Source organism: Papaver somniferum, chromosome 2 (assembly GCF_003573695.1).
Source record: "Papaver somniferum cultivar HN1 chromosome 2, ASM357369v1, whole genome shotgun sequence".
Taxonomy (NCBI): domain Eukaryota; kingdom Viridiplantae; phylum Streptophyta; class Magnoliopsida; order Ranunculales; family Papaveraceae; genus Papaver; species Papaver somniferum.
The window spans coordinates 60,956,307-60,967,438 of record NC_039359.1 but is presented as its reverse complement, the minus strand read 5'-3'; the positions used below and the strand labels follow the sequence as shown (position 1 = coordinate 60,967,438).

General features: G+C 37.0%; 1 protein-coding gene across 3 annotated transcripts; it reads left to right on the top strand.

Annotated features, from left to right (window-relative positions):
* The first annotated feature begins 1,158 nt into the window (after positions 1–1,158).
* Positions 1,159–10,880, top strand: LOC113347803 (claspin-like). Of its 3 annotated transcripts, none has more exons than XM_026591480.1 (9): positions 1,159–2,302; positions 3,183–3,845; positions 4,629–5,294; positions 5,749–6,402; positions 6,857–7,510; positions 7,965–8,917; positions 9,145–9,414; positions 9,645–9,797; positions 10,372–10,880. In XM_026591480.1, exons 1-6 carry the CDS (start codon positions 1,262–1,264, stop codon positions 8,802–8,804), a joined length of 4,518 nt encoding a protein of 1,505 aa, XP_026447265.1. In that variant the 5' UTR covers positions 1,159–1,261; the 3' UTR covers positions 8,805–8,917; positions 9,145–9,414; positions 9,645–9,797; positions 10,372–10,880. The 3 variants fall into 3 exon arrangements, with proteins under 3 accessions (XP_026447265.1, XP_026447266.1, XP_026447264.1); XM_026591481.1 differs by having other exon boundaries at positions 10,369–10,880; XM_026591479.1 differs by having other exon boundaries at positions 10,163–10,880.
* Positions 10,881–11,132: the final 252 nt, after the last annotated feature.

Below are 11,132 nucleotides of genomic sequence, written 5' to 3'. Positions count from 1 at the left end.
AAGCCAAATCTATAATTATGAATTGAAACATGTATTCAGCGCAACATGATATCATATAAATAAGCCGATCCTTTACAGTTAAAATTTATGAATTTTAACAATGATATTCGGCTCAATCCTAATACTATCGAATAAGCCGAATATAGAGTTATGATTGAAACATATATTCAGCGCAAATTGGTGTCATACAAATAAGCCGATCCTACACATGCAGAATTCATGAAATTCAAACAACATTAATCGGCGCAAAACTAATACTACCATATAAGACGATCCTAAACACATGCAAAATTTCTGAAATTCAAAAACCATTTATTCGGCGCAAAACTAGTACTACCATATAAGCCGATCCTATATACATGCAAAATTTATAAAATTCACACAACATAAATTCGGCTCAAATTTAACACCATCGAATAAGCCGATCCTAAAAATAAGGCTCTATGTCATTAAGTTCGGCTCAAAACTAATATGCATTTTAAGCCGAGCCGTTCATATGCACTTTCAGGGTTCAGTTTTAAGAACAGCTCGGCGCACATCTCAAATTAATTTTACGCCGAACCAAACCCTGTAATCGCCGCACAAACAGTTTTTTGACGAATTAAACCCATTAAAGCAATAAAAAACATCAAATACGAGATGAGTTTGTAGAACTAACCTTCTTATTCTCATTTCAGGAGTTGGTTCTTTAATCTCTTCTTCGGGGTTGATTTGTGGTTGATTTTCAGTTTCTTCTTCACTCTCTAAATCTTCTTGTTCTTCAATAGGTTGTTCAATAGATGGATTAGAACGAGTTACGTACTTACGACAACCCATTATACAGATGATTTTAATCGTCGATTAACTTTTCACAAATCGACGATCAAATTTCGGCGATGAATCGATGAAAAAAAAATGATGGAGAAGAAGTTCGCCTGCTACCGTGGAGAGGAAGGAGAAGGTGAATGGAACTGATTTTTGTGATTATTGATTTTAGGTTTTTGTATTAGAGTTAGGAATAGATTAGTAATTTAAAATATTTAATGATATATAAGTAATTGAACTACCACAGGGTATCCCTTGTAAGGTCACCCAAGTTAGAACTATTACTTTGTATGCCTAGAAAGATTTAGGGATTGCCCAACATTAGGGTTCCATCTAAAGCCCATGTACATTAACCAACTTAGACTCTCAAATCTCGAGCCGAGCGAAGAATGTTCCCAAATCCTCACTAAAACCCTAATTTCCTCTACCGTAAACGCTGCAACTCTGTTCCTCCTTGATGGATCCCGACACCTCTCCTTCTTCATCTTCATCATCACCGGTAGTGTCATACCTCATCAATTCTTGTGGATTATCAGAAGATCGAGCTGTGAGTATTGGTAAGAAATTACCATTGACAACAACCACATCATATCTAGAGACTATAATCACCACGCTTGAATCCTACGGATTCACTAAATCCCATATCTCCAAAATCATCATCAAGACACCACGATTTCTTGAATATGGTAGATGTGGTCATCTCAAACTCAAACTCGGTTATTTCAAGTCGAAAGAGATCTCTACTCTTGAAATGGTCAAGTTCTTAATATGTAGCCCAGAAATTCTAATTAGAGGGTTGAAGGACAAAATCATTCCGTTGTTCGATTCCATCAGTAGCATCGTTGGTTCCGATAGAGACACATTTAAGGTCATCGGAAACACATATAACGATATGAGGTGTTTAAGTGTAGAATTCATTCAGGAAAGGATATCCGGCAATCTACAGGTTTTGAGAGATGAAGGTATCCCTGAAAGGGTTATAGTCAATTTTTTGATTCAAGTACCAAAGGTATGTTTGATTAGCACTGATAAATTTAAAGAGCGTGTACAAGATGTTAAAGATATGGGTATCAATCCACATAAAACTCCATCTCGATTTGTTAGTTGGATTCGTATGTTGGTAGTTTGCTCGAAAACCACGTTGGAAGCTAAAATGAATGTACTCAGGAAATGGGGTTGGCCGGAAGACATACTTCTGGATCAAGTTTTGAAAAATCCTGGATTTATGACGATATCTGTTGCCAAAATTGAGGCTGTACTGGATTACCTTGTGACTCAGATGGGTTATAATATATCGAGTTTTGTTAAGGTTCTAGGAGTTTTTAATTATAGCTTGGAGAAGAGAATTATACCAAGGATTTCTGTCCACAGATTTTTAATCTCCATGGGTTTGATCAAGTGTAACGGTACTCTGTCCGGAGTTTTAAATATCACCGATGAGAATTTCTTGCGCAAGTTTGTGATGTCGTATAAAGTAGAAGCTCCTGAGCTGTTGCAGGTATTACCATACCTAATTATTTACTATTACTTCAGTTACCAACTTGAAATGTGCTGTAGATGATTAACTGAATTGAAAACTTAGTTACACAGTTGAAACAAGCATGTTAGCCACTTGCCTCATACATGTTGACAATAAGAAGAATAAAAATACAAATTAGGAACGGTATGTGTGTAGTTTGTTATCCCAATTTTAAGAACTTCAGTACCGTGGGTAGGCTGTCATCAGCCTCTCTTTGTGTTTGCCATACAAGAATCAAGATAAGACATAGTAATAATGATAGGTGCTTGTTTGAATCTTCTTCAAAGCCTTTAGTCCCAAACAAGTTGGGTAGGGTAGAAAGGGAACACGAGGACTTTCCACCTGGTAAATTGTTGAAGAAATTGGCAGCTGAAACCAAAATTACATTTGGTGGTATAGGTGTCATCCATGGATTTGTAGATGCTGGATGCTCAGCTACTATTTTTGCATCCAGGATAACTTTAATAGATAACCCGCAATTTATTAAATCTAATGTCGGTTACTCTCATAATGAAAGGATGTGGGCCACTCAGCTCATATGTGGACTCTTTTTATTTCACAGAATCGTGTTTGACGATTAGTCTAATCTGGCATCCATCTTATGAATGATTTAGAGTAATAACAAATCTTGTTTTATTATAAATTGAATGTTCTCCTGTTGATTACATTTAGCTTTATGCTCGAAATAGTTTTGAGCGGATACTGTTAGTAGATACCGCTGTAGCTTAAAGCCTTAAATACTCAATCAAACATATTTTTTCAATGACTTTCATGAATGTGGGTGTATTCTTCTTGTCTCAGTTTAAGTTGTTTATATTCTTCAAAGTTTGTCTGAAATATTTTCTCTCTTTTACATTAGATTTATAACCAGGCATCTATAACGTGTGTCACGGAGGGCTCACAGAGTGAAGAAGGAACAAATTGTCCAGAAAGGGCGATAGAGAGTGTAGCAGCTCTACCGAAGGTAGCAAAACTGGTTGACAAAAATGATGCTGGCAAACCTAAGAAGAAAGCTTCATCAAGGGACCTTGTGGAACCAGAGGAAGAGTTGGATAAGGAAAAAGAATCCATGAAATCCAGAAAGCCTAGGAAGATTTTGAAAAAGCCAGAGAAAAAGGTGGATAAAGTACAAGGTGGTGCTGCGGAGGAGAAAGGAGGTCACCATAACATAGACTTTGATGAGGAAGAGAAGGATAAGTCTAAGGAAGAAGAAGAAACTGTTGTTGTCCGTGTTGTTGGGAAAGTATTAGATGGTAGTCTTGCAATTGGGCTTAAGAGGAAAGTTGCTTTAGATAAGGAGGTATATCCGAAGAAAGCCAAAAAGCCTAAGAAGGTTTTGAAAAAGTCCAAGAAAAGAGTAGAGGAAGTGCAAGGTGATACTGCAAAGAAGGAAGAAGAGGACAAGTCTAAGGAGGAAGGGGAGACTGTTGTTGTACCTATGCTGGAAGAGTTGAAGAATGCCAAAAGGCATAAGAAGAAGTTTGTGAACAAGGATGATGTAGAAACTCCTGAACTGTTGCAGGTATACCATAGCTCACTATTCAGTATTCCTTTGTTCAGATATGAATGATATGTGCTGTAGATTATCCGGACATACAGCTTAAACTACAGACTACCTGGCCCTTTTGTTTCTTCCCTCTTCTTAGCATGTTAGCTTTATGTATGCTTGTTTTATTCTCTCTAAATGAAAATTGTGTGTGTCGGTTACTTGCCTCACACATGTTGACCAGAAGAAGAATACAGGCATAGGAAGTAAGTTTCTGGTGTCTAAGTAATTGGTTTATCCAGAATCAAGATAAGACTTGGAAATCATGATAGGTGCTTGTCTACAAAGGAAACATGAGTACATTCCACCTGGTAAATTGTCAGGTGTCATCCATGGATTTGTAGATGCTGGATGCTCAGCTACTATGTTTGCATCCAGGATAACTTTGATAGATAACCCTCTATTTATTAAATCTAATGTCTATTTCTATCCTAATACAAGGATGTGGACTGCTCAGCCCCCATGTGAATTTTTTTTATTACACAGAATTGCGTTTGACGATTAGTCTAACCATGTCATCCATCTTATGAATGATTTAGAGTTGTAACAAATCTTGTTTTATTATAAATTGAATGTTCTCCTGATGACTATATTTAGCTTGATGCTCGAAAGAGTATTGGGCGGATACTGTTAGTAGATACCAATGTAGCTTAAATACTTAATCAAACATCATAAATGTGGGTGTATTCTTCTCGTCTCAGATTAGGTTATTATATTCTTTAAAGTTGGTCTTAATTTTTTTTCTTTCTTTTACATTAGGTTTATAACCAGGCATCTATTACGTGTGTCATGGAGGACTCACAGAGTGAAGAAGTAACAAAATGTCCAGAAAGGGCGATAGAGAGCGTAGCAGCTCTACCAAAGGTCGCAAAACTGGTTGACGAAAGTGGCGCTGGCAAACCTAAGAAGAAAGCTTCATCAAGGGATCTTGTGGAACCAGAGGAAGAGTTGGACAAGGAAGAAGAATCGAAGGCAGCCAAAAAGCCTAGGAAGTTTCTGAAAAGGTCAAAGAAAAGAGTGGAGGACCTGCAAGATGGTTGTGAGAAGAAGGAGAAAAGAGGTCACTCAAATATAGAATTTGATGCAGAAGAGAAGGATAAGGTTGAGGAAGAAAAAGAGATTGTTGCTGTCCCTATTGCTGGGGAAGTATTAGAAGGTAGTCTTGCAAGTGGGCTTAAGAGGAAAGTTGCTTTAGATAAGGAGGAAGATCCGAAGAAAGTTAAAAATCCTAGGAAGGTTTTAAAAAAGTCTAAGAAAAAAGTAGAGGAAATGCAAGGTGATGCCGCGAAGAAGGAAGAAGAGGATAAGTCTAAGGAGGAAGAGGAGATTGTTGTCGTTCCTATGGTGGAAGTATTGAAGAAGGCCAAAAGGCCTAAGAAGAAGTTTGTGAACAAGGATGATGTAGAAACTCCTGAATTGTTGCAGGTATACCATGACTCACTATTTAGTATTCCTTTGTTCAGTTAATGAGATTATCCGAATATGCAACTTAGATTACACAGTCTACCTGGCCCTTTTGTTTATTCCCTCTTCTTATAGAATGTTAACTTCATGTATGCTTGTTTTATTCTCTCCAAAATGAAAATTATGTGTGCATCTGTTACTTGTGTTTGCCCATTAGTCTAACCCTTAGATCTATCGTATTTAGAGTTTTTGAAAGTCTTGTTTATCAGAAATTAAATGTTCTTCACTTGATCTTTTATTTATATGCTAGAAAGAGTTTCGAGCGAATACTGTTAATTTTCTTATAAATCTCCATTGTGTTTTGATTACTTAATCAAACTTATTTTTGTATTATTTACATAAATGGGGGTGTATTTTCCTTGTCTCGGTATGGGTTCTTATATACTTTCTATTTTCTTATTTGATTTATAACCAGGCATCTAATATGCGTGCCAACGAGGACTTGCAAAGTGAAGAAGTAGTTTTCTGTCCAGAAAAGGCTACAGAGAGTGCAGCAGCTCTTCCAAAGGTAGCAAAAGTTGTTGACAAAAACCAAGTTGGCAAACTTAAGAAGAAAGCTTCATCAAGTGATCTTGTGGAACAAGAGGAAGAGTTGGAGAAGGAAGAAGAATCGAAGACAGCCAAAAAGCCTAGGAAGATTCTCAAAAGATCAAAGAAAAGAGTGGAGGAACTCCAAGATGGTTGTGCGATGAAGGAGAAAAGAGGTCACTCAAATATAGAATTTGATGCAGAAGAGAAGGATATGGTTGAGGAAGAAAAAGAGATTGTTGCTGTCCCTATTGTTGGGGAAGTATTAGAAGGTAGTCTTGCAAGTGGGATTAAGAGGAAAGTTGCTTTAGATAAGGAGGAAGATCCGAAGAAAGTTAAAAATCCTAGGAAGGTTTTAAAAAAGTCTAAGAAAAAAGTAGAGGAAATGCAAGGTGATGCCGCGAAGAAGGAAGAAGAGGATAAGTCTAAGGAGGAAGAGGAGATTGTTGTCGTTCCTATGGTGGAAGTATTGAAGAAGGCCAAAAGGCCTAAGAAGAAGTTTGTGAACAAGGATGATGTAGAAACTCCTGAATTGTTGCAGGTATACCATGACTCACTATTTAGTATTCCTTTGTTCAGTTAATGAGATTATCCGAATATGCAACTTAGATTACACTGTCTACCTGGCCCTTTTGTTTATTCCCTCTTCTTATAGAATGTTAACTTCATGTATGCTGGTTTTATTCTCTCCAAAATGAAAATTATGTGTGCATCTGTTACTTGTGTTTGCCCATTAGTCTAACCCTTACATCTATCGTATTTAGAGTTTTTGAAAGTCTTGTTTATCAGAAATTAAATGTTCTTCACTTGATCTTTTATTTATATGCTAGAAAGAGTTTCGAGCGAATACTGTTGATTTGCTTATAAATCTCCGTTGTGTTTTGATTACTTAATCAAACTTATTTTTGTATTATTTACATAAATGGGGGTGTATTTTCCTTGTCTCGGTATGGGTTCTTATATACTTTCTATTTTCTTATTTGATTTATAACCAGGCATCTAATATGCGTGCCAACGAGGACTTGCAAAGTGAAGAAGTAATTTTCTGTCCAGAAAAGGCTACAGAGAGTGCAGCAGCTCTTCCAAAGGTAGCAAAAGTTGTTGACAAAAACCAAGTTGGCAAACTTAAGAAGAAAGCTTCATCAAGTGATCTTGTGGAACAAGAGGAAGAGTTGGAGAAGGAAGAAGAATCGAAGACAGCCAAAAAGCCTAGGAAGATTCTCAAAAGATCAAAAAAAAGAGTGGAGGAACTCCAAGATGGTTGTGCGATGAAGGAGAAAAGAGGTCACTCAAATATAGAATTCGATGCAGAAGAGAAGGATATGGTTGAGGAAGAAAAAGAGATTGTTGCTGTCCCTATTGTTGGGGAAGTATTAGAAGGTAGTCTTGCAAGTGGGATTAAGAGGAAAGTTGCTTTAGATAAGGAGGAAGATCCGAAGAAAGTTAAAAATCCTAGGAAGGTTTTAAAAAAGTCTAAGAAAAAAGTAGAGGAAATGCAAGGTGATGCCGCGAAGAAGGAAGAAGAGGATAAGTCTAAGGAGGAAGAGGAGATTGTTGTCGTTCCTATGGTGGAAGTATTGAAGAAGGCCAAAAGGCCTAAGAAGAAGTTTGTGAACAAGGATGATGTAGAAACTCCTGAATTGTTGCAGGTATACCATGACTCACTATTTAGTATTCCTTTGTTCAGTTAATGAGATTATCCGAATATGCAACTTAGATTACACAGTCTACCTGGCCCTTTTGTTTATTCCCTCTTCTTATAGAATGTTAACTTCATGTATGCTTGTTTTATTCTCTCCAAAATGAAAATTATGTGTGCATCTGTTACTTGTGTTTGCCCATTAGTCTAACCCTTACATCTATCGTATTTAGAGTTTTTGAAAGTCTTGTTTATCAGAAACTAAATGTTCTTCACTTGATCTTTTATTTATATGCTAGAAAGAGTTTCGAGCGAATACTGTTGATTTGCTTATAAATCTCCGTTGTGTTTTGATTACTTAATCAAACTTATTTTTGTATTATTTACATAAATGGGGGTGTATTTTCCTTGTCTCGGTATGGGTTCTTATATACTTTCTATTTTCTTATTTGATTTATAACCAGGCATCTAATATGCGTGCCAACGAGGACTTGCAAAGTGAAGAAGTAATTTTCTGTCCAGAAAAGGCTACAGAGAGTGCAGCAGCTCTTCCAAAGGTAGCAAAAGTTGTTGACAAAAACCAAGTTGGCAAACTTAAGAAGAAAGCTTCATCAAGTGATCTTGTGGAACAAGAGGAAGAGTTGGAGAAGGAAGAAGAATCGAAGACAGCCAAAAAGCCTAGGAAGATTCTCAAAAGATCAAAGAAAAGAGTGGAGGAACTCCAAGATGGTTGTGCGATGAAGGAAAAAAGAGGTCACTCAAATGTAGAATTTGATGCAGAAAAGAAGGATAAGGTTGAGGAAGAAAAAGAGATTGTTGCTGTCCCTATGGGCGGGAGAGAATTAGAAGGTAGCCAAGTAAGTGCCCTTAAGAGGAAAATTTCTTTAGATAAGAGGGGAGACTTGAAGAAAGTCAAAAAGCTTAAGAAGGTTTTGAAAAGGTCTAAGAAAAAAGTAGAGGAAGTGCAAGGTGATGATGTGGAGAAGCCAGAAGAGCATAATTCTAAGGAGAATATAGAATTTGATGCAGAAGAGAAGGATAAGTTTGAGGAAGAAAAAGAGATTGTTGCTGTCCCTATGGGTGGGAGAGTATTAGAAGGTAGTCAAGTAAGTGCCCTTGAGAAGAAAATTGCTTTAGATAAGGGGGAAGATTTGACGAAAGTCAAAAAGCTTAAGAAGGTTCTGAAAAAGTCAAAGAAAAAAGTAGAGGAAGTGCAAGGTGATGATGTGAAGAAGCCAGAAGAGCATAAGTCTAATGAGGAAGAAGAGATGGCTGCTGTTCCTATGGTTGAGAATATATCATAAGATTGTTAAGCAAGTGTGCCTCAAGAGGGAACTTGCTTCCTGTTAGATGGAAAATTAGAAGAAAGCCAAAAGGCGTAATAAATAATAATTGATCTACTCGTGAGCTGGGGCAGGTATAAAATAGTTCACTATGTAGTATGCTTTTAGTTTATTTGGTTACTGGCAGGAAATATGCTGTAGATTATCTGAATTTAAAACTTCAATTACACAGTCTTGTTTATTTTCTGCTCATGGTATCATTCAGAATACTTTTTGCATTAAACCCCTGTTTTGCAATTTCTTAGTAGTTTAGACATGTAATAGTGATTCTGCCACTTATACCTTTGGGATGATTTTATAGGTGTTGGGGCTTCTGCTTGTTATCTCTGCTCGAGATTCAGGTATTGTACCACGGGCTTCACATCCACTTGCGGAAGACTTCAATTATGAGTCATCTGCAGTTGTTTATGTTAGCGGACAACATATGCCAAGCCTTCAGTTCCCCAGGACAAAAGCTATGCGATACATGAATGTTTTGTCGTCCTCCTCGTTACTCTCATTGCTCCATCTGCAATAATTGTGTGGAGAATTCAGTCACCACTGCCCTTGGGTAGGGCAGTGCATTTGGCTGGTATGTTTTTAAACATGTACCACTGTATCCTGTAGCTAACTACAAATGTTAACCTCTTAAACTTATTTCACTTCTGTCTCCTTTCTGTGAAAGAGAATATATCACATGAGCAGTGATTTTTAATGGTTAAAAAGGGTCTTTGATCAATCTCTTTTTCCACTTACATGTTCAATATTATGAATTGGTATCATTATATGTGCGGATGTTTAATTCCCAGTGGTTATGTACAGCGTAATTATCGGTACTTCTTTATGCGCATAAAGAGATTCTCATAAATAAAAGAATCTCCTGCATCAGTGGTACTGATGGCATATTGTTCGAGTATCTCTCTGGTTTGTTGGTGGCCTCACCAGCTTCATTTTATACCTCACAGGCTAAACCAGGTCAGTAAGTTTTTATTGTTTGACTGTTTGTTCCAACTTGCTCAAGGTTACATTTAGTGGCCCATATTGCCTAAGAACTATCGAGTTAACATGCGTCATTTCTGTTTGTTACATATCACATCCATTATACATTTACCATTATCACCTAGTAAAAGAGTAAGTTCGACTTCGATCTCACCCAGGAAATTTAGGTATTAACACTTATCAGGACTCGGCTGAGTTAAGATATTATGTACCATCAGCTGTTTATACTTATAGGAGTTAGCCATTTTGCACCCCCCGCTGCCGTTAACTATTTTAGTCATTCTTCTGTTGCTGCATAACCACAAAATGGCTGACACTTTCATATGTATACAATTTGACAGAGAACGATTTTGGAAACAGTATATAACAAATATGGAGATACCTGTAGATGATCACATGACTAGTATATTTGGTAATTTAAAGTTGGTGTGAGAGCTGGAATTGGCTTGATCATACCCCATATGGCTGTTCAGTAAATAAACCAATCTCTTACACAGGAATGCTCCCTGTAGCTTTCCATTAGCATTGATGATTTTGATATATGCAGCAGACTGAGCAAAGTAGGTTGTGATTCATTCATTTGATGATTTGTCCTCGGATCAGCAAAATCCTAGTGTTCACACATTCTAGTTGTGGAAGAAAAAGCGGAAGCTGGGAAATGGCACCAGATGTTGTTGCATTCACAGCAGAAGCAGTAACCAGTAAACTTGTCCAGTATTGATTGTTGTGTTGATGTCTGCAGACTCTGCACTCTTTTACACCAACACGATCCCCCTGGGTTTCTGAATATTGTAATTTATGGGCAGAGATTGCAACAAGAGCAGTTCACATTTTGAATTACACAACCCCTTTGTGAATCTGACACATAAAAAACTGTAGTTTGGGAGGTATAATTGGACCCACATGCAATGAAAGGAACAGTTAAAGCATAACCTTGAAGTGCTTGAGCTTGTTCTATCAACCAATTATAGCATGACTTAGCGGAATCCACCTAAGCTTGTAAGAAAATCATAATGAAAATGGGGCACAAAATACAAGCTTTGAATTCTGATTTTCTTATATATGAACTATTATGAATGGAACTCTATTATTGGGGCTTAACCCATTGACCATTTTTGACCAGCTTGGGAGCTTAAACGCTTTGGGGAGGTAAAATATAGATAGGGGAGATTCAAGTGATTGAAAAGTTAGATTTACCCTTTTTTCTAAATAATTTAAAATCAGAACCTAATTCTAACCTAACATCAAAATCCATTCATTTTTCCTATTTTTCGTCTTTTCAAAAAAACTCTCAAAAACCTAAAAAAATCT

Bases quoted from the DNA above. Each gene is read 5' to 3' on its own strand.
- LOC113347803 (XM_026591480.1), top strand. From the start codon at position 1,262: ATGGATCCCGACACCTCTCCTTCTTCATCTTCATCATCACCGGTAGTG. The intron at 5,295-5,748 runs GTATACCATGAC...ATTTATAACCAG, and splicing joins AAACTCCTGAATTGTTGCAG to GCATCTAATATGCGTGCCAA. The intron at 6,403-6,856 runs GTATACCATGAC...ATTTATAACCAG, and splicing joins AAACTCCTGAATTGTTGCAG to GCATCTAATATGCGTGCCAA.